The sequence below is a fragment of the Dasypus novemcinctus genome, chromosome 7 (assembly GCF_030445035.2).
Source record: "Dasypus novemcinctus isolate mDasNov1 chromosome 7, mDasNov1.1.hap2, whole genome shotgun sequence".
In the NCBI taxonomy this organism is placed as follows: domain Eukaryota; kingdom Metazoa; phylum Chordata; class Mammalia; order Cingulata; family Dasypodidae; genus Dasypus; species Dasypus novemcinctus.
In genome coordinates, this window is record NC_080679.1 from 30,500,764 (window position 1) to 30,525,693 (window position 24,930).

The following is a 24,930-nucleotide window of genomic DNA, read 5'->3' on the forward strand; positions in this document are numbered from 1 at the left end:
TTAATGATGGTTTTAGGGAATAATGTGAATCTGCTGCTTAGCATTTCTTTTCCTACATTTAGGGGCAGAGACATCTCTGTACATAGTTTTTGCAAGTCTTCTATTTTGCCAAACTCAAACCTGCCTTCATATACCACATTATGCAATCAAAATAAAAAGTACACGCAGGCATGGTAAATAAGAGCTGAAATTAAATATTTCATGAGGATATTCCTTTAGTTCTACAGTTGACACTTACTGGATTTCATGGGCAAAACCCCCAGAGGAAATGAATATTTTTTGAAAGTAAAGTATTGTGGTCACTTTGGCAAAATGCATTTAACTCAGAGATTTGCAGCATGGGGTTAATAAAAACACACCTTAAATAGGAGTATTATAAGACCTAGATGGTGGCTTGGTGAAACACTCTAGGTGCTGTTCTCCTACAGAATCTTTGAACAACTAACAAAAACTGGCAAATCCATCTTTCTCAAACCTCTGGAAAATAGTTAAAGGGCTGCAGTAACTGGGTGAGTGTCAAGTCAAGAAAACACAACTTTAAAACTGCTGGAAGATGCTCCTAGACCCCTTTATGGCCCTTCTACAGCCTACATTCTTGTTATGGGTCCCAGGCATTGGTCCAGAAGGAACAGAGTAACCCCATGTGCATGTTGGGGTGCCAATACATCAGTATCAATCTCTATTTTGCCCTTCTAGAACTTGTCCATTATCCAGAGGATCATGCAACACAGTGAACCCTAATATAAACTAAGGACTATAGTTAATAATATAATTACAATAATATTCTTTTATTAACTGAAACAAAAGTACCAAACTAATGCAAAGCATTAATAATTGGGAAAACTGTAGGCAGGGAGGAATATGGGAACTCTATTTTCTGCATTACTTTTTCTATACCTATATATTTTCTAATAAAATAAATAAGTAAATAAACAGTTAAAAAGTGTGGCAGTTTGAGTCTTTTGTGGACCCAAAAAAATCCTGTTCTTAAAGTTAATACATTCTTGTGCATGTAAACCATTGTAGATGAGACCTTTTGATTAGATTCAGTTAAGGGATCTTCCTTTTGATTAGATTACTTCAGTAAGGCATCACCCAGTGTGGCTCTTAATCCTCTTACTGGAGTCCTTTATGAGCAGAGGAATAAAAAGCCATAGACACTGAAAAAAGCAGCAGAGACAGAGAGATGCCTCCAGAAGTTGAAATCAATGAAACTTGGAGAGAGAAAGCCAAAGACAGAGCAGCCCAAAGCTGAAAGGCCTGGAGGAGAAGGGAGAGGTGAGTTTATGCCCCCGTAGGCCTGATCATCCTCAGCTGCAGTTAGGAGAGAAAGCTTCTTTTGATGATGCTACTCACAGCTGCAGTTTGAGAAGAAAGCATCTCTGATTATACCTTGATTTGGACATTTTCATGGCCTCAGTCCTGTAACCTAATAAACTGCTATTGTAACAGCCAATCCATTTATGGCATATTTTTCTAAGCAACTTTTAGCAAACTAAAACAAAATAGTGAAAAAAGGAGTTTTATAGTTGAGTGATGTTCCTCCCTTGCAGGAAATATTACAATGCTAGGCACTACTTTTTTCCAGTGTGAAGTCTCTATCACTTTATCTTGTAGCAAACTCTCAGAAGAGAGAAAATTTTAAAATGTGGTTTGATTTCTTCAAATCAGATTCAGTATGACTATTAAAAGACAAGCCCAAAGGGACCCTAACATAGAAGACAATGGATGAAAAGGAGTTGTGTGGGATCATTTATTTAAGTTCATAAATTGTAGGACATATATCTTTCCCATAAGAAAGAGGAGGTGTGGAGAAGTAATTCAAATATTTTAACGTACTGTTTCAGTTTTCTAAACTGCTCAAAGCAAGTATCATAAAATGGGTTGGTTTTTCACAATGGGAATTTATTACCTTACAAGCTTATAGTTTTGAGGCTGAGCAAAATGTCCTAATGAAGGCATCATCAGATTAATGCTTTCTTCCTGAAGACTGGGGTCCAGTGATCCTCGGCTCCTCTATCACATGGCAAGGCACACGTCAGTGTCTGCTGGTCTCTTTCTTCTCTTCTCTTCTGGCAATATTTTTGCTTTCAGTTTCTTGGTTCCATGGCATTTTCCCTCTCCCTCTCCCTGTCCCTCTTCTTTTCCTTCTCCTTCTCCCTCTCCCTCTACCTCCCCCCCCATATTCATCCCATTTCTAAATTATTCCATTAAGAAGATTAAGACCCACCCTGGGCCATGCCTTAACTGATGTAACTTGTTCAAAAGATCTTACTTAAAATACATTTACACCCACAGAAATGGATTAGCTTTAAGAAAATGATTTTCTGGGGTATATGCAGTTCCAAACCACCATAAGTACAGAACTATAACTGAAATATATATGGAAGAATGTACAAAGTAATATTTATATTGGAAATGGGAAATTAATCAACAGATTTTAAGGTAAATGTGAGGCAGAGAATGTAATAATATGACTCTTGTTAAAAATCAGGGGCCAAATGATATATTTTAAAAGGGAGATATAAAACAAGGTAATTCATTCCCCATGGGAAATTACAATATGGTAGGAGAGATAACAAAGATAAAAAGAACTAGAATAGAAGCACAAATACTTTATGACATAGAACAAATTACTCATAAAGTGAGTGCTATGTTATCCAAAAGAAAGATAAAACTTGTGCCTAAGGTACAAGCAAAACAGCAGCACAAATTGGGGAGAAGGATAAAGGGCAAAGAGAACAACTAAATGAATTAGATAACAAGAAAGAAAATTTTCAAAATAATTTTTTTTCCTCAGAAAAGCTTCATATTTTTTATTTAGCTTTCTGACTCTGTGCTTGTGCTTTCAACACTTTCACAACGATTTTCTGCTCCTCAATCAGGAAAACATGCTTGATCCTGTCACAGACACATTTAGCACACATGAAACCACCACAGGCTCTGCTGACATGTTTTTTTTTGTTTTAGATAACTTCATAAGAACTTTAGGTCTCACAGCACGAACCCCTCGAAGTCAACCTGGGCATACACCATATGCAAATTTTGGTTCTTTCAACCTTAGCCTAGTTTTGTTAGAAGCAGTATTGTAGGATAGCCTATAATGGTATGTCAAATGCTGGACCATTTTGAATACCTCTAGAAGACATCCCCAGAAGAGGAAAAGATCAAAAGAATTTAACATTCCAAAATATAAATAAAGAACATCAAAGAATTTGTCAGGGATTGAATTATCTCCTCATGAAAAGGTATGTTCAGGTTCCAAAGCCTGGTTCTGTTGGTGTGAACCATTTGGAATAGGACTTTTGAAGATGTAATTTGTTAAATGTGTCCAAAATGAATGAAGGTGAGTCATAATCCAATATGGATGAAGTCCTGATAAACAAAGTAAATTGGACATAGAAAGGAACCCAGGGAAATAGCCAGAAGCTGGAAGTCAATAGAATGCAGGAGAGAAAGGAGAAGTTGCCACCAGAAGCGTTGCCATGTGATAGAAAAGCCAAGGACCAAGGATCACCAGCAACCAGACTTAGAATATCACAGTCTTGGGGAAGAAAACATCACCTTGCTGACTCCTTAATTTTGGACTCCTTCCAGTCTTAAAACCATGAGCCAATACATCCCTGTTGTTTAAGCCAACGCATTTTATAATATTTATTTTAGCATCTGGAGAACTAATACAGATCTTTAGGGAAAAAATTAAATAATGATGGAATTTCTTACACACATATTTTGTCATTTGTTTTGATTTCTAAAATTTTGAATGCATAATTTTATAGTGTTGAAGGCCTTAAAAACTCACAGACTAACCCTAATAAAGATAAAGATACAGGGAAAAAAAGTTTGGCTCTCATGGATTCAGGTTAGACCTGAAGGCTTCCTAGAAGAGATAGTCTTCAACACATATTTAAAGAAAAAAGAAGTATATATGGATTCTTGGAGCAGAGTCTAGAGGGAATTTAATTCTGAGGAAAAGCACAAAAAAAATGGGGATAAATAAGACACTAGGGAGAGTGAGGAGGGAAAACTGTAGAAATAAACTATAAAAAGAGTATGACATTATACTGAAGGCCAGGAAAGACTTGCTGAAATGTTTTCAGGTTAGAAAGAAAAAATAGGATTGGAAAGTCAAAGGAATTACTAGTCAAAACAATTTTGGAAAAGAAAAAAACTAGAGGAATCACATACCTGACTTTAATATTTACTATATACCTACAGTCATCAGGATTGTGTGGTATTGGTGTTGGAACAGACATATAGATCAATGGAACAGAATAGAGAATCCAAAAACAGACCACATAAGGATAGCCAACTGTTATTTTCTTTCCTCTGTTGAATTGCCTTTCCTCCTTTCTCTGAAATTATGGGTTTTGTTTGTATGTTATTTACTTATAGATTTTTCAACAATTGGTTTTAGAATAATTGGAAATTCATAATCAAAAAGATCCACAAAACTCCACCTAAAGCTCACCTCTTGTTTAAAACATAACTCACAGTGGATCATAGGCCTAAATATAAAATGTGATACTATGAAATGTTTGGGAGAAAACAAAGAAAATTTTCATGACATAATGTTAATCAATGATATAATAGATGTGACATTGAAGGTATGATACATTAAAAAATTCAATAAATTAAATATCAAAATTGAAAACTTTGCTATGCAAAGACTCTGCAAAGAGGATAAGACAAATTATCCTCTTTTCAGACAGGAATAAAAATCTGCAGATCACATGTCTGAAAAAGGACTTATGACCAGAATATATGAAAAACTTTCAATAGAAACTCAAAAGTCTAATTAGAAATTGAGCCAAAAACTTGGACATATACTCCAAGAAGATAAGGAGATGGAAAATAAGTATATGAAAAGATGTTACTACACATCATTAGCCAATAGGAAAATGCAAATTAAAACCATGGTAAGATACCACTATACAATTCTTAGAAAGACAAAGGAAGAAACAACTGACAGTACCAAATGCTGAAGATGTGGAAAAACTTGATTTCTCATATATTGCATGTGGACTGTAAAACAGTAAAACCACACTGGAAAACAGCTTGACAATGTTTTATAAAGTTAAACATACATTTACTACACCATCCAGCATTTGCATTCATGGACTTATATCTTAGAGAAATGAAGGCTTACGTTCACACAAATTCTGAATATGCATGTTCATCAGAGCTTCCTTTATAATATCCCCAATCTGGAAACAAGGTAAATGTCCTTAAACAGGTGGACAGATAAACTGCAGTACATTCATACAATGGAATATTACAGCTGTTTATGAGAAATACTACAAAATGGGCTGACTTAAACTGGCTTTCAGTTTTGAGACCTGGAGAAATCCAAAATCAAGGCATCAGGAAAGTAATGCTTTCTTCTCATGATCTGTATCATTCTGGTGCTGGCTACTGGTGATCTTTGGGGTCCCTGCCTCATGTCATATGGCGATATCCTCTCCTTTGCCTCTAGGATTCCTCTGACTTCTGTATTATGTTGATGTCTGGCTTCTAGGTTCTCTGTAGTTTTCTCTGAAAATATCTGAATTTCTTCTACTTATAAAAGACTCCAATAGTTACATTAATGCTGCCTTCATTCATTTGGGTGATGCCACAACTAAAATAAGCTTTCCTAGAGATCCTATATACAATGGGTTCATGACCACGGAAGTACAGATAAAGATTATGAACATGTGATTTGAGGGGTGCATAATTTAACCTACTACAATCTTCCTATATGTAATCTCTTGGTTAGTCATCTCCCATGGTGTTGTTCATGTGACTAGCTTTGGTCAAGGGGACAATACCAAGCAGAAGCTTAAATAGTTCTTGCTCATTGTACATACTCTCTTCTGCTGGTGAACCCTTTCAGGCACCATGTGAAGAAGTTCAGTCAATCCTGCTGGAGGACGAGAAACCACATGAACAGTGGTTCCAGATATCCCAGCTATCCCATCCCAGTTGAGGCTTCAGATACATAATTGATGTCATCCTAGCCCACCCATCCTCAGGGAAGTCAGTCCATACTAGAAGAATCACCATCACATTTTTTCTCAGAGAAAGAAAAAATATAAATTGTTGATGGGAAGATAAAGTTCTCCTCTGATTGCTTCTGTTTTCTTAGTGAAATAAATGTCCTACTTATCAGTTCCAAGGGAGAAGGAATGGGAAGGGTATTAGGGATTTATAGATAGAGAAGAAAAAGTGTGAAATAGTCATCTCAGATGGTACAAAGTTAAGTGACAGAGAAAATGTAGTAGTATCCAACTTGTGTGTTGTGGTTATAAATATGAAGAGAGATCAGTCAGCAAGTCTGAGTGGTTTTCCTCTAGACATATTCAGCTGGCCAGGTGCAGATACAGAGAAAGTAGATTATTTTGTTTAACCAGGGTATGGTAGGAAAGAGAGGGGCAAGGGTTCTGAAACTGTGTAGGAATGAGAGATCACTGTAATGGACACTAGAATCAACTCCAGGTGGGAAGGACTAAGTAAGAAAGGTAGGGTGTGATCAAGGGCAGAAAAAAAAAAGTGGTGGAAAAAATGAATTACCCATTCTAGTGGAACTAAAGAATTGCTGGAGTGGGTGGTACTAATGTATACAGGCTGAAGAGAGAAGAGATGGTGCTCACAAGGTAGGGAAACAAAAATCAAAATTTTGGAAATTATGAAGTAAGAGGGGGTGAAAGAACTGGGAGGACAGAGTTTTGGATGAATTTTCTGCTTGGATTTTGATTTTGCAATCAATGAAGACAGTAAGTCAAGCGCTAAATTATTCAAAATATTAAGGGGTTGATTATGATGTCAGTATATGGCTATAAATATATACATCTATACAATGGGGGGGTGGCTAATGATACAGTGTCAAAGCGTGTTCTTCTAAGAAGCTTCTAAGAAGCTGTGGTTTGGAGAGTGGACAGGAAAATGGTCTAGAAGTGACAATGAAGAGTAAGAAACATCAACCATTAATTTAAATGTTAATTCAACAAATATTCATTAGTTTTCCAGTATGTTCCAAGCTCTGTTAGGATGTTGTAAAAATCTAGTGAACAAAGGGTCCAGGTCCAGTGTTAAGTGGAGTTTGTGTGAGTATTTACAGAATGAATTTTAACTTTACCATTTTACATATATAACAATACATGACAGATGTATGCAAAATTGTAATAATAAACAGGATGCATGCACCTCAGAGACAATGTCTCTGTGCTTAATATTCATTAGGAGTTGTAAATCTATTGAGAGGCTTGTGGGGGAGGGAGTTACAGGGTCCATTAGAAAAGAGAAGCAATATTCTCAAAGAATAGCTAGTTTAAACAAGAAGATGAGTACATTTAGAGAAGAAATAGAGGGTATAGGACACTTTGCTGACAGCAAATACTGAATTCCAAAGCAGGGCTGGTGATCAGAAAGGAGTGAGAGATGAAGTCTCATTGGTGGGTATTTGGAATCTATCTGGAATACAATGGCTGGCATTTTTGAGGTGACCCAGATAAACTCAGCTGTTAGTTCTGATGGAATTAATCCCAGTGGCCTCTTAGGGGAAAGTGAACAATCAGTTCCAATTTTGGGACTGGGATCTTTGTTAGTTTGTAGTAGTAAAGATATGAACATAGATAAGAAGCCATGATAATTCAGACAATGAAGAATTAATTTATTGTTGGAGAAATTACTGAAGGTCTCACATCTAAGATGTTGTAACCTGCTTAGAAATGAGTAAGGAAGAAATGAGACTGCATGTATAATAAACATGTGTTTGTTAATTAACAATGCTATGTGTGCAGAGGATTTATAGCTCATAATGAATATTAAACATGCAGACACTATCTTTGGGGTGTAGATATCTAATTTATCATTATAGTTTTATATGCACCTATCATATATTAATTCAAAAATATAAAATAGTGAAGTTAAATTTATTCTGGCATCAATACTGGCATTAATATTCCCTAGAAATTGCATTTAATTTGTCACGTAATAGAAATATAAAATGAAAAAAAATTGTCACTCCTAAAATTGGAAGCATCAGTTGCCTTTAGAAACCTGTCAGAAAGCTGAGCAAAGGTAATCAAGGGGGGAAATGCCAAATGTCCACTTTTATAGCAGTTATGGCTTTTATATAAAGGTATTGTATTTCTAGGATAGAATATTATACCTTCTAAAATGAATACTTAGATAATTGCTACTCATTTCAATCAGTAAATTTGAGTCTTGAATTTGTGGGTAAATATTTAACTTTAACATATATTCAGCCAATAATGTATATAATAGCTATTACTAACTCATTCTAAACCTTAAAGATTAATTTTTAATATCTACATTGGCTTAGTATAAAGAAAAATTATAGCATGATCCCTCTGATTCTTTGTATACTTAAGAAATCATGAAATTAAGGTATTCATTTTACTAGTCTGAGGTAAAATCATTTTAAACATAAGCAGGGTAGGATACAACATTTCTTAGTATAATTATTTCTGACTGATATAGTTGAATAGCATTTTAGGTTGTTTTTGTGCTAATGCATATTATTCTAAAATTCATCATTTCTTCCTTACTCAAAACAAAAAGAAACTGACAAAATAACTTCAATCTAACTGAAATAGAACCCTCACAGTAAATTTCACCCTTTGTGCCAAAACTGCTTTTAACTATCTTACTTGGTGGTTGATATGTGACAGGTACCTACAGACTACTAATAAAACCTAATGGAAAAAAAATCATATTTGGAAAGATTAGAAGATTAAGCAACAATTTTAATATTCATTTCATTGGTAAGTTTTTACCCCTAAGATTTCAAGTTCTTTCCAATAACAGAGAACTAAGATAGGCTCACACACTCAGAAATCCAGCCACTCTCACTGGGACTCATTTTACATTTCTAAATGTAAGGAATTAATCTTTTGATCAATATCCAAGTCAGAGAGCTTGTCTAATAATTTAAATGGCATGGACAGTCAGTTGCACCTTCCTCTATAACGTGAACATCACAAGGGCAGGGGCTTTGTCTACCTCATTCAGTGCTGGATCCCTAGCTCCAGGGGTATGTTTTGGTACACAGCTTGGTAAATATTGAATAATTGAATGAATAATCAATTTCTAAGTAAGAGAGGCAAGTTTTAGCAATTCCAGGATCAAATCTAGTAAATGTGCCAAGAAACTATGAGCCAAAACCAGAAGGGATAACTTATCTAGAAGGTAAAATCCCTGCTTTCTGTAGACCCATTCTACTTTGTGAAGTTTTTCAAATGTCAGACCAGAGGATAATCATTCCATGTTCCTGGACCAAAAATGTTTTGGGTCATTTTCTGCCCAAGACACATGTTTACAAATTCTGCTCTCAGTGATACCTATTAAAACTGTGCACAAACTTATGTCAGATAATTTGAGGTAATGTTATTCAAAATTTCTATGGAACTTATATTTCCTAATGTTTTATTCAAGAGGAACAAACTCACCTTTATTATGTAAATAGGAAGTGTTTCCTGACTAAATATATGGTTTTGTATTAGAAAGTATTCAGTTTAATTCCACCTACATTTTTATTGCTTGCTATTTTTATATCAGCTTCTTCACATCTTGCATTTTGATGCACTTGGACCTTCAATTCATGTCAATAATTAAATCAAATCTCAGCGTTTTCTTTAAATGAAAACAATTTTAATAATACTAAATGTATGATAATACTTAATGTCTACTGTCTCAAACGGTTTGGAAACAAGTTGAGTTTTGTACACATAGAATAATAAATACATAAAATATTTAGATTAGATGATATTTAAAAGATTTAAGAGAGCTAAATATTTCTATTTCATTTTAAAATTAATTTTTGCTGAATATTTAAACACTGCATAGTACTAATATTTGTATATATGCACATATCCAATTAAATTTAGCTTTTATTTCATGTGCTTTATGATTTTATTTCAGCATAAATTAATGAATAAAGACAATGAAACTCTTATTTATTAGCATTGAGCAGGACTGAGACTTATCCTGTGCAGGACTGAGACTAAAAAATAATCTGTTATTTTTGTTGGGGCAGGGAAGGGGTATTACATTTCTACATGTTAAAGTACTTGCTTTCACTGATGGTAATAGAGCAATAATATGACATTATTAAATACATATATTCACCCTTTTTGGAATATTCAGTTCCATCTATACTCATCCATATTTTGTCTAATATATAGTTTACCTGGTTTGTGAGATAACAAACAGAAAGTATACCTTATTAAGCACAAATTAGATAAAAATTACATGCTTCATTCATATGAAATAGTATGTGTTCTATACATTTATAGGACTAAACTTTAAAACTTTATATCTAGCTTATTTATTGATACATATACAATGGATATAAAAGAAGGTTCAAATTATGCTTACAGCAGTTGACATTTACTCAAGGCATACTTCATACCTACATATAAGCGACATTGTGAGAGAGCTTGGTGTTTAAAATCATTTTAAATATACTTTTCTCCATAAAATAGACATTTCTTCAATAGTGCTTATTAGTTGTGTACTGTTTGGGGGGAAGATGACTGTTAAATATAATATGCTATTTTCCTGTACTTTTTTCTCATACTTTGTGTTTATGTGTTTATGTTCAATAATATATATATATCATTTATTCTGTTTTTCAAGGAGGAATTAACTATTCATTTGAATATCAATGAAAATTCAAAAGATGTGATAATTTATCAATTACCATGATAGAACAGGATAAACTGTTCACAAGAGGTCATTGTAAATATCTTACCATTTCTGATAATGTAACACTGTTTGTTGCAGTATTTTAACATATACCTTGTGCTTCTTCTCAAGTATAAGAAGACAAACCGTGGATTCTTACAGTACAAGATAGGCACTATTGTACCAATAATCCATACTCTGAGTATAAATAGTTCTTATACTCACTTCTTATCGTGCTTTGAATGCATTAATATTACTATATGTCCTTCATTTCTAATATAACAACTGTGCAAATTGAATCATGAAGACATTAAAAATATTATAAACTGAATATATTATATAATAAATACTAAACTCCATTTTTATAAGTTGTTTGCTTATATTTTAGTATTGCTGATTGTATTAAAAAAATACATTTCTCCCACTTTAGAGTCCACCTTGGTGCATTATTTGCCCCAAATAAATAGTACATGTCACTAAATAAAATAACTAGGGGAGCGGACATGGCTCAACTGATCAAGAGTGTCTGTGTACCATATAGAGGGTCCAAGGTTCATCCCTAGGGCCTCCTGACCTGTGTAGTGAGCTGGCCCATGCACAGTGATGCCACATGCAAGTAGTGCTGTGCCATGCAGGGGCACTCTCACATAGGGGTGTCCCACACACAAGGACTGCACCCCACAAGGAGAGCCGCCCTGCATGAGAAAAGCACGGCCTGCCCAGGAGTGGCACTGAACACACAGAGAGCTGACACAGCAAGATGATGCAACAAAAAAGAGATGCAGTTTCCCAGTGTTACTGAATAATACAAGCAGACACAGAAGAACACACAGCAAATGGATGCAGAGACAATGGGGTGGAAGGGGAGAGAAAATAAATAATATAAATCTTTAAAAAAAAAAAAAGGTAACTATACTCATAAGAGAATCTTAATATTTCACAATTTCTTTGTCAAATTTTAATTGTTCCCTTTACCTTTAGCTTTCTGTTTCTCTCATTTCATCCAGCCTATGGGTTATAACTGGCCAATGAATTATTCAATTAAGAAGTTAGTGATGCTAGTGGAAAGGAGGGAACATATAATTTTCTTCAACAGAAATCATCTGTTAGGTAAACAATGAAAAGGCAGCACAAATTCTGCAGTTGCAGCCCTAATTCTGAAATTCCAATTGATGTATCTTTTGTGGATAAAGTTTGTATTAGTACTCTAGTACAAAGGAGAATGAGCCTTTTGTCCTTCAGGTGTTTAAAAATACAACAACTCCTTTGTTTTCTCTCATTCAACTAAAAATACCCTAGCAACACCTGTTAACTTTATTTTCCAAATCTATCTAGAATAACTACAATTCTTATCACAATCACTCTAGATATTATGCCTCAAACTTCCAATACCTTTTGCCTAGATTATTGCAATAACTTTTCAACTGGTCTTCCTAATTTTATCCTTGTTCCTACCATAGTCTAATTTCAAAATGCTATAACAGTACAATCCTGTAAAACAGATTATGTGACTTGTGCTCAAAATACTCAGGTGGTTTCCTAGGAAATTACATCCATCCCCCACTGCTGAGGCAAAAAGACTTGTTATAACCCATGACTGACTGCAGTCAACTGAGAGGGGAATGGACATTTTGCTTCCTAGGAAGAGGGTGGGTACAGCAGAGGACTAATGATAGGTGGCTTCTGAAAGGTGTGTTTGATCAGCAGCCCCTGGCTTTGAATTGTTGCTCTAACTAGCTCAGATGCACCATCTGGTAGAGGTTGGAAGAGACACTTCTAGGGAAAGGTTCACTAAATGCACCATCTGATGGCAGTCTGGGAAAGTCAAGGCAAAAATAAAACAAAATGGCTTTTTTTTTTTTTTTGGCTTTTATAAATACTTTTTATTTGGGGTAAAAGCTTACAGTTACCAGACCATAATGCATAAGTCACTTCCTTCACCAACGTCTGTTATCACATGTTGGAGCAAGATGGCTTCCAATGTCTGCTAGGGTTCAGGCTTCCTCTACCTCTTGTTTTTGTTTTTTTTAATTGATTTTTTAAAAATATTACATTAAAAAAAAATATGAGGACCCCTTCAACCCCACCACCCCCACCCCACCACTACCCCCCCAGCAACACTCATTCCCATCATCATGACACATCCCAAAATGGCTTTTTGATGACTTTCCTGTTTCTATCTGAGAAACACTTGGATTAGGTTTGTGCCCCATTAGTGGGCCCCTTTCCTTGTTTTGAGAGCTTAAATGGGCAATTTTAAAGATCTAGAATGAGTTGAACAAGGAATCAAAGAAAAGCTGTAAAACAAAGCTAATCAACAATAAAAGCTTATGCAAGAGAGAAAAATTAACCAACAGAGTAAATGCACCAAAGTAGATGCCTAGACATCAGCCCAAAATTACAAGCTATACTAAGAAACAGGAAGATATTGCACAAAGGAACAAATTAAAAATCCAGATGAGACACAGGATTTAAAACATCTAATCAGTGATGTTTAAACAAATCTTCAGAATCAGTTCAAAGAGTTGAAGTAGTCTACGTCAAAAGAGATAAAGGATATTAATGAGATACTGAGTAAGCATAAAGAAGAATTTGAAAGCTTGCAAAGAAAAGTAACAGATTTTGTAGGAATGAAAGCCACAGTAAATGGGATTAAAATACATTAGAGGGGAAATTATGGGAACTTGGTGACTGAATAGGCAGAGAAGGCTCAGCTCTCACAAAAACAAAGGAGAAACAGTCAAAGATTGCCTGAGGGACCTGCTTTGGGGGACAGCACACCAGGACAGTGCTTCACAACTCCCAGGAGGGTGAGCAACAGAGAGACAAAGAAGCCAAACAAAAACCTGTGAGTTACTAAACCTCCTGGCTGCCAGAAAAGGCTCCCCTCCCTCACCACTGAGATACTCAGTGGGGGTAAAATCCCTGCTCATTTTAGCTGACTGAAAGGGGAGCAGAGGTCTTCCTCCCTACCAGAAGTTACAAGGGGAAAGGGAGGGACATAGGGTAGCATTTTTTTCAGTGAATTGGACCAGCAGAATCCACTTTGAATCTTAGCTCTGGTCAGATGAAAACAAGGGGAAACTGAGAGAGATACACCTCCATTGACAGGTGAGGCAATGAGCCCCATTTGCTGGCCAGTCTGGAAGTTACATGGACAGAAACTGCTTTTAGAGCTTTCTTTACACCATCCCTGTGAGAAAGTTTGTGACCCATTAGTAAACTCTGGCATGATTTTGGTAACTTAAGCTGGGAAAATTTAAAGACTTAGAACAAGTTGAACCAAATATCAAAGAGCTACAAAAAATAATAATAGGCAAGAGAGAGAAATTGGTCATTAGAGTAAATTCACTGCATATCAGATGTCTAGACAATCAGCAAAAAATATGAGCCATACTAAGAAACAGAAAGACATGGTCCAGTCAAAGGAACAAACCGATACCCTGCAGAAATTCAGGATTTGAGAGAATTAATCAATGATAATCTCACAGCTCTTGTAAATCATTTTAAAGAATTGAAAGAAAATATGGCTAAAGAGATAAAGGATATTAAGAAGATACTAGGTGAGCATAAAGAACAATTTGAAAGTCTTCAAAGAAAAGTAACTGACCTTATGGAAATGAAAGACACAATGGATGAGATTTAAAAATGCATTATAGGTACAGAAAAGCAGATTTGAAATAATTGAAAACAGAGTCAGAATATCTGAACTGGAAAAGACAGGACATCTGAACTGGAAAAGACAGGAGAACAGAAAGAGAAGACAATGGAAAAAATGGAACAGGGTCTCAGGGAATTGGATGACCACATAAAAATGCAAAAACATATGTATTATTGGTGTCCCAGAAAGAGAAGAGAATAGAAAAGAGGAATAAAAAATATTTGAGAAAATAATGATTGGAAAACTTCCCTACCCTTATGAAAGATATAACTATCAATATCCAAGAAGGACAACACACCGCAAACAGAATAAACATGAACAGATCTACCCTGAGACACCTACTATTCAGAATGAAAAATATCAGTGAAAAAGATTTTGAAAGCAGCAAGAGAAAAGTAAAACATTACATACAAGGGAAACTTGATAAGATTAAGTGCCAACCTCTCATCAGAAACCATGGAGGAAAGAAGGAAGTGGTATGATGCATTTAAAGTATTGAAAGAGAAAAACTGCCAGCCAAGAATTATGTATCCAGCAAAGTTGTCCTTCAAAAATAAAGGGAGTTCAAAGTATTTAGAGACAAACAAAACCTGATAGAATGTGTTCCCCAAAGACCAGAATTATAAGAGATACTAAAGGGAGTGCTGCAGCCTGAAAGAAAAAAACAATGGTGAAAGACTTAGCGAAGACTGTAGAAATGAAGAATATTAGAAAGGGTAAAAAGATAAACTATGGTATGATATGACAACAGAAAGCCCATGGTCAAAATGGATGAAGTAAGCAATGACTTTACAGTTAATATTGAGATCAGGAACAAGACAAAGATGCCCACTGCCACCATTATTGTTCAGTATTGTGCTGGAATGTGTAGCTAGAGCAATTAGACTAGACAAAGAAATAAAAGGCACCCAAATAGGAAAGGAAGAAGTAAAACTTTCACTATTTGCTGATGACATGATCCTATATCAAATTTTGAAAAATCCACAACAAAGCTATTAGAATTAATAGACAAGTTCAGCACAATGGCAGAATACAAAGTTAATATGCAAACATCAGTAGCATTTCTATACTATTGATGTGCAATCTGAGAAAAAAAAATCCATTTACAATAGTGACTAAAACAATTAAATATTTAGGAATAAATTTTACCAAGGATATAAAAGACTTATTCAGAAAACTACAAAGAATTGCTAAAAGAAACTGAAGAAGACTTAAATAATTGGAAGGACATTCTGTGCTCATGAAGTTCATGAAGACTAAATTCATTAAGATGTCAATTCTACACAAATTGATTTAAAGATTCAACAGAATCCCAATAAAAACCCCAAAAGCATTTTTTTTTGCAGAAATCAAAAAACCAATAATAAATTTATTTTGAAGGTAAGGGGCTCCAAATAGCCAAAAATGTCTTTAAAAAGAAGAATAAAGTTGGAGGACTCTCACTTCCTGACTCTAAAGCATATTACTTAGCTACAGTGGTAAAAAAAACAGCATGGTACTGGCATAAAGACATAGATTGACCAATGGAATGGAATTGAGAACTCAGAAATTGACCTTCACATCTACAGTCAAGTGATTTTTGATAAGGCTGTTAGGCTCACCCAACTGGGCCAGAACAGTCTATTCAAGAAATGGTGCTGGGAGACCTGGATAGCCATAACCAAAAGAAAGAAAGAAGATCCCTACCCTGTACCTTATACAAAAATTAATTTAGAATGGATTAAGGGCTTAAATACAAAAAACAATGACCATAAAATTCCTAGAAGAAAATGTAGAAAAACATGTACAAGATCCTGTGGTAGGTGGTAGTTTCTTAAACCTTATGCCCAATGCATGAGCAACAAAAGAAAAAATAAAAAGATAAATGGGACCTCCTCAGACTTCAACACTTTTGCATCTCAAAAGACTTTGTCAATAGGGTGAAAAGGCAGCTGAGTCAATGGGAGAAAATATTTGGCAATCACATATCTGATAAGGGTTTAATATCCATGATAGATAAGGAAATCATACTTTTCCAAGCTACTATTTCCCAACCAAAACATGCCTAGGGACCCATGAAGGGGGAGCAGACCATTTCCAATGTGCCCTGGGTAGGTGATCAGGAAGGGTGTAAAACTTTTCAGACTGTACCCCAAAGCTGAGCTTTCCTAGCCCATTCAGCTATGCAGCCTTCAGCTGATTCTCCCTGGCAACCATAAGGAAGCACTACGTCTTTAAATGCCCACTGCCTCCATCCCTTTTCAGGGTGGGTTGAAATAATAGCTTCCCTCAGAACCAGGCCCCCAATGTCCACTCCTGTTCTGTCACCAGAAAGATAGCTGGCAACTGGACCCCAAGTTGGCCTGTCATGTGAGTGAGGGATAGGTGACAGTAGCCACTGCACAGAGACAGCAATTACAATTCTGTACCATAATTTAACTTCTTCCCACTCTTTTCTGGATTCTGTACAGTGTTCTTCTGGTCTTTAAAATGCCAAAGGAGTTGTTTCAGACTGGTCCTGCCTGTGTCATAGTTGTTTTGGTGGAAAGACTGAGTCCTGGAGCTCCCTACTCTTCCATCTTCTCCATAAGGTCCCTACCACAAATAATTTTTATAGCCAGCATATCTCAGATCTTTTTTATGTTCTGATATCATTTTCATCATTTTATAGATTCATGTAGGATAAGATGCTACAATTAAATCACAGTTCATTTGGAGTATTTGGGTTGGGAAAGAGTGAGCAGTTTCTTCATATGGTTTGTTGTTTCATTCTGCATTCATTTATTCAACCAACATACCCTGTGCCAAGCATTCACTGCTTAGGAAACAATGGTGTGTGTGTGTGTGTGTGTGTGTGTGTGTGTGTGTGTGTATGAGTGTATTCAAGTGTGTATGTGTGCTTTAGGACTGATTTTTAAATAATATATTTGAAAATTGAAAATTAAGGTGGAAATCAATGAACACTAACTGAATCACATATAAATTTCCGCTTTATGTATATGATCATTTAGAAGACATTTAATTCTTCAAAGAATGCCTGTGGAGCATAGACTTATCCCAGCTGAAAGTACCTCAAATATTCTTATTAGCACTTAGGAAATATGGCTCTTGATTTGGAATTTTAACATTTATTATAAGTCCCACTGGACGAATGTTGTGGTAAAGAGTTATCAGAGTTATCAGATGGCCTTTCCAGGTAATGTATAATCCAGGATAGTTGCAGGGTTAGCATTATGATATTCACTAAAGGAAATTCATGACTAATCTTAATGTTCAATGGGACAGTGGAAGGTAAAGGTAGGAAATGTATTCTAAACTCAGATATGAGTATATGATCCAGCATAGAACAGATTCCATAACCACTAATCTTACCAAATTAATAACATCTTCCCTTAAGTCACTAAGACAGTTTCAATAACCCATGAAATATTAAAGCAAGATACCTACAAAATATTGATCCATGAGTAATCATAAAATAGAGCTGAGTGCTTTTTTAGCCACTATAAAAACAATTTATTAGTTGATATTTGTCAATATTTTTCTACTAGATCAGTTTCATAATTGGCATAAACTTTATTTCCTTGATAATGAAGGTGAGCTCTTGACACCGATGGCAAATTGACATTTAAAGGATTTGGCATCAATCACAAACGATTTTGATCTGTTATAACAGTATCTACTGGCTATCAATGGGAAGGAAGTGACATATTTGGATACCAGGGTCATGGGGAAATCATTATGTCAAGCATTTGAAGACATTAAATAAGGGTTTCTACTGGGAATCAGTTTTTGTCTATCACAGTTTAAATGCTTTATGAATGATCAAGACATTTAAAGATATTCTATATTTTGGAATGGGCCCACAGGGTATTAGGATCCTGATCAAAGTGAAAGACTATAAAAATTAAAATTAGTATTAGTGTTAAAATTCTAAATATTCTATTATAACTATTTAGGAAATTTGGCACAGAATACAGAGACATAATAAATTAAGAATTCCGTATAGCTGATTATTCCAGTTAATTGAATGTTATCCACTGAAAATTAAAATATATATTGATTAAATCGTCACTATTGTAAATGGAAATAGTTCTAAAATGTATTACTTAGAGTTATTTTTTCATTCAGGTTATGCCAAACGTTTTTAGCCATATATTTATAACTCATGTGAATAGCACCATATATCCATTAATGCACTTTATCTTTCAAGGTCAGGTCATGAGACAGAACTTGCCCCTATTATTTTAACATAGAAATTTTAATATACAGAATTATTAGGGAGGTATAAAATTGTTAACTAGCTAATTGAAAAGAGGGAAAAAAGAATATCATGGAGAAAGCAACTGTAAGAAGCAGCTGCCATGCCTAGGTCTAAGGGAACAAAGGAAAAAGGGTGGAATTATTAAAATTTAGGACCTTGATGAAGGGGGGGGGTCTATAGAGTGAAAACCGACTTCTCTGAGAAATAGGTATTTTTCCACTGGTATTGGTGTTTCTGAATATAGAGGAGGGACCTTGCAGAGCTGGGAACCCAGACCTCTGAGCAAGCAGCGCCTATCAGCTGGCGCTAAGGAAACTGATGAAGGTATGATGAAGCTGTGTTCACAAGTGCTGGGAAAATGCCAACAGGGTTCAGCTGCCATGATGAGAAGACATTGCTGCTGCCGCTGCTCCTGCTGCTGAGTTGGACAACTGATGAAGTAGCACTCACTGGAACAAGTCCACAGCAAGCACGTAAGAAGAAGACAAGAAGAAGTAAGTCTGTTCTCTTTTCCTCCAGCCTTGCAGTTTCCCGATAGCATTCTTTATTGGCAGAACTTAACTAACAGACAGTCAGCTGGCAAAACAGAATTAAGGATTGCGGAATCCCAACTCTAATACTACAGAAGCTGAATATAGTGGGATGAGTTGGGTGCTAAGAGATAATAGCCTAACAGCAAGCACATGGCCTCAGAAGATAATCAAATTATACTTAGGACTTAACATGCCCTTTTACTAAATCCTTCCAGAAAATCTATTGACTTTTTACAGGCATCTTCTTCCCTGTCTTCTAAATATGTTACCCATGATTTAAGGAAGAATAGAGAAAGGTTTTCAAGGGAACTGTTTTACACATGAGCCACAAATCAAGAGTGTCCACCTTGAGAGATAATTCATCTTTTTCTTACAAAACATATTACAGTGGTTCTGTGACTACTATCTTCTTAAATTTTCAGGAGTCCTTGTTACTCATATTTGTTATCTTAGCATTGTTTCAATGATCATTGTTATCAAAATCTTGACTGATGGTACATAATTATAATCCTTTAGCTGAAGCAAACAGCATGTTCAATAGTAGCTAAACTTACCTCTGTTTCCTATTTGTATAGATAACAGGATGTAATAATCATCCAAAAATATTTGGATGACAGGAATTGTGATACTGTAAACAAAATGGATTTGTCTTTCTTGGATTAAGATCCAAACATAAAATGTCAACATTCACATATTATTGTATAGGATTTATATACAATAAATTGTATTAGTCCTGGCAATTTTTGATTTGCAAAGAATCGTTAAACTGGAGAAAATGTTATAATGTATTCAAAATAATCACAAAGCAAATAATTATTTCTTATTCAGGTCCATTAAACTGTTAGTTCTATAATGCAGAGAGACAACATGCTTGTGGAAAGGCAAACTAAAATCCAAACTCTTTAAAGCAAATATATATTTTTTTCTATCTGACTTTAAATAAACAGATTCCCAATGAAGCAATTCTAGTCTTATTACACAGACTTGATTCTGACACCGATATTTTAAAAAGAATCACTTTATCAAAATAGATTAATGAAGTTAGAAATGGATTTTGCAGATTATTTAAGTAGCGCTCTACAATCTTATCAACTAACTATTTTTATACTTTCTCAGTGCTAGTGTTCAGGGAATAAAAACAAAAACGAAAACAAAACTTTACCTATGTGTATTTATCAACAGAGAGGCTCGATAATGTAAAAGTTCTTCTTACCTCTGGATATCCCAGATTTTACTAGTAGAATCCAGTGAGGAAGAAGCCACAAAATCACCACAGGAGTGCCACGTGCAGGACCATACTGCATGTTTGTGTCCTTCAAAGGTCAAAAGGCATTCAGCTTTAGACAGGTCCCATAGTTTCACTGTAGTGTCACCACTTGAAGTAGCCAATTTATTACCACTATTGCAAAAACATAAAAAAATAATTCATTAAAATTAATATTTTTATGAATGTCTCCTTTCCCTGAATAATTCATGTGTATACAAATATAAACACACACATATAAAAATTATTTCTTCTTTTATTGACCTATCTAAATCTTATTATCATATTTGAATCTACACAATTAGATTAGAATTGTTTAGTATCTCAAATTGGTGACAGAAATTGCTGTTGTGAATCACTGCCACATTAATTCATTAAATGAGTATATTTCAGCATAGATTGGGCCTAATGGTATGTATTACGTTCCAGTGATGATGTGGCCTTAGAGTTATTAAAATGTAGACATGGGCTAAGATAATTTCTAAAACATAATACCATATAAAACAGAGGGTAGGGGAGCTGGTGTAGCTCAATGGTTGAGCACCTGCTTCCCATGTGCAAGGTCCCAGGGTCAGTCCCTGGTACCTCCTAAAAGAAACAAACAGAAAAAAAACGATAGGTCAGCATTGCTTAGAGTTGGATTAAATAAATGCTCCATGAGTGAAGTTTGAATAATGAAGAAGAAAGAAAGAAATCAGGAATTAGGTGGCTTTTGCACTGTATAATGAGAGATGAAGGGGATTTTTGTTTTAGATTTATTTTATTTGTTTATCCCCTCCCCCTGCCACTTGCTTGCTGTCTGCTCTCTGTGTCCATTCGCTGTGTGTTCTGTGTCTACTTGTCTCCCTTTGTTGGGTCATCTTGCTGCACCAGTTCTCCATGGCCATGGGATGTCAGCTGTCTGCAGGCATGGGCCATCAGCTCTCTGTGGGCACAAGCCAGCTCACAAGGAGTCCCTGGGACATTAACCCAGGGTCTCACGTATGGTAGATGAGAGCCCAATCGGTTGAGCCACATCCGCTTCCCAATGAAGGGGATTTTGAAGTTGGGCAGTTGAGGATGAGTCACTGGATTTGTCACTTTGGTCAATAGTAACTGTTTAAAAAGCAGAGGCTTGCAATTAGAGGTCACAAAAGCTAGATTAAGAAATGACTGGGTGTTAATGACCTGAACAGAAATGGACCTAAGTTATATATTCCTTTGTTTGTTTTGGTTAAGTGTCAGCTGTAAGAAAAGTTTACTGACATCATCCTTTCAACATCCTTCCACTTTGTAGGCTCCTCCTATCTGCTTCCTTAGTAACATTCTCTCCCTGAAATGTAATGAACTGCTTATTTGTCCTCCTTTCCTGCCATACTGTTTGTGGATGTAGAACTGTTTCTTCTCTTTGTTGCCACAGCATCAAGCCACTAGGTAAATGCTTCCAAAATGAATAAATACATGAATGGTAAAATTATTCTTAAAATGAAGAAAACATGCCCAGGATCTCTAAGAGAGGGAATGGCAGGATCAAAACAGATGTCTTGTTTTACTGCTTGTTTATTTTGCTTATTTTTATGTTATAAGAGAGGAAAATCAGCCAATGGAGATAGAGAGATTGAAGGTGCTTCAGAAAAAGTGGGTTATGAAATGAACCTTTTCTAAATAAATTTAATAAAGGATAGCTATTTTATTTTTCAAATTAGTTTAGGTAAAAGGATAATTATATGGTACATAGTCCCTAATGAAAAGATACACATAAAAAATGCCCTTTGTTCCACAGCTAATGTTTATTTGTACACACTGGCGACTCAAATTTTTACTTTTTAATATCAAAGACTGAACAATACGTTTGTCTGAAAAATCAAAGCAAATGTAAAAAAAAATTAAAATTTAGGGATTTGTCTTACTCAAATCTATCTTTCTGAGGGACTAGCATGCTATTATGGGCAAAAGTTTGGTCTAGGGAAATTACTGTTGTATATTTCTGCCTGTGGCAGAAAATCCCTTCCATATACATTTTATAGGCTTCTCTTGCTTTAAGCCATGTGCCAAGAGAATCAAAATCACAATGAAAATAATTACAAATGGAGTGAAATAGTATTATTCTTTATTTATAAGTGCCATAAACTGATAGTCACCTGTAAATAAAAACAAATCTCATAATATTTTTCTTTTTTTGAATTTTATTATGGTAACATATAACATAAAACTTCCCATTTTTACCGTGTGTGTATGTGTGTGTATGTGTGTTCTGTGAAGTTCATTTTAACCATTTTTAAGTATACAATTCCGTGACAATAATTACATTCACAGTATTGTGAAACCATCACCACCATGCATTTCCAAAATTATTTCTATCATCCCAAACAGAAACTCTGTACCATTAAGCAATAATCTCCCATACTGCCCTCCCTCCAGCCCCTGGTAACCTCTATAGTCCTATAAATTTTCCTATTCTAGACATTTCATATAAAGGGAATCATATAATACTTGTCTTTTTGTGTCTGGCTTATTTCACTTACCATAATGTTTCAAGGTTGTCATGTTGTAACATGTACCAGAATTCCTCTCATTTTTGTGGCTGAATAAGATTTCATTAAGTGTATATTCAAGTCCTTTGCCCATTTTTAATTGAGTTGTCTTTTTATTGTTGTGTTGTAATTTTTAAAATATATTCTGGACATTAGCCTTATCAGAGATATGATTTGCAACTATTTCCTCCCATGTTGATCTTGTATTCTGCAACTTTGCAAAACTGGCTTATTAGCTTTATTAGTTTCTTGTGGATTCTTTGGGAATTTTGTTAAAGGGTCATACCATCTGAAAATAGAGAAAGTTTTACTTCTTCGTTTCAAATTTAGATGCCTTTTATTTCTTTTTCTTGCTAATTCTTCTCTCCAGAGCTTCCAGTGCAATGTAGAACAGCAGTGGTGAAAGCAGGCATCCAAGTCTTGTTTCTGATTTTAGCGGAAAATCTTCAAATCTTTCACAATATCATTCTAATACACTGCAAGTGTATTGTAAAGAGATTACAACTATCATAAAAAAAGTTAATGATAAAAATTAACATTTTGTAACCATTGATTTTGTTCATATATGTGAATCTCAACCAGATTCACATATATGAACATTAATTTCTGAGTATTCTTTTGAAATGTTTTTGCCTTTTCCAAAGGTACAGTTGGAAATATGGAAAACCATATATTTCTGGTTCATTAGAAAATAAAGGACACGCCTCTTAATTATAGATTTGTACCATAAAAAGACAAAAAGTAAATTTTACATTAAAAAAGCTGGAGATATTAGTTTTGTTGGTTTCCAGTGTTTCATCAGAACATATATAACTATCCAGAATATCCATAAATAATTTTAATCATATTTTCTTTCTGGAATAAAATTTAAAAGATTATTTAAATGCACAGTTAATTAACCAAGGTACAAAATATTTAATGAACCTTTTTGCAGCAAAGAGTAAAAATAAGAAATCATTGCTAGTTATAAAGTATTTCTACACTACAAATCTCATTAAAACTATCACAAATTGTCAGGTAAGTACATTTTATAGATGACCAAGCTCAAACATTATGCATTTCAGGAATCGGTAGTTATTTTATCAGCTTATAGGATTCAAAATAACATATTTTTTGTGATATCCATCCTTAGATGCTTTGTAAATATTCCAATTGCATTCATTTCTCCATGGCTATCTCTTCTAATTACTTTATTATAAATTCATATCATAGTCCTTCCTTGCTAAATTCTTTTCACTTCAAACCTATTCAATTTTTCATTCCCACTGTCAAATTTCACTGCTAGGTTCCTCAGGCATGGTCTCTCTGGAGCTTTCTCTCCTACACCTCCCAATCCCATTCCCCCTTCCTATAGAATACATTTCTAGTCTAATGATGCTTTATATCATAACTTTTATTTGACACTATCTGACAATTTTTCTTACAGCTTAAGAATAGCCCACAAATAAATTACATCAAGTTTGGGTCAAACCAATTTGCAAACAATAAACAAAATATCAATTATTGTTAGAAATATATTATTTTTCCTGTAGTTTCCACATTTTGCATGTTACTTATGCAAATTTCTGACACTTCAGACTTTAGCACATAACTGTAGAAATATTAGTTTGTTATGGTTGAAAATGGCATTGGTTTTGAGAACTAAATATATTATAGGTTCTGTACTGATGAAAATTGCTTTTTTTTTTTTTTTTAAGAAATGTGCTCAAGTGGTACATGAGAGGTGGGGCAAAAAACTCAACACAGCTAATAGGAAGTGTAAAGTGTGGAAGCAAGAAGACTTGATTAGCTTCTCATTCTGGCTCTGCTAGACAACCCACACAATCTCAGTCGGCCATTTACCATTTACCTTTAACATCTGTGTATCTCATTGTCTTTATTTGGAAATACAGTTAATAATTATCACTTAATACATCTTAGAGGGTTGTTTTGAAGGTGTAATAAGAGAATCATCACAGAAGTATATTTTTAATGCTTAGTACTCTAGTTCAGTTATAATATGGAATTGCTTATCCATATTTCCCTAAATA

General features: G+C 34.8%; 1 protein-coding gene across 2 annotated transcripts in view; it reads right to left on the bottom strand.

The window, feature by feature from the left end:
• SPAG16 (sperm associated antigen 16) overlaps positions 1-24,930 on the bottom strand; it is a 1,223,101-nt gene that overhangs the window by 530,109 nt on the left and 668,062 nt on the right. For both annotated transcript variants that reach the window (XM_071216139.1, XM_004483160.3), the window contains one exon: positions 20,337-20,522. In XM_071216139.1, the coding sequence (XP_071072240.1) occupies positions 20,337-20,522 (186 nt within the window). The remainder of the gene's footprint in view (positions 1-20,336; positions 20,523-24,930) is intronic.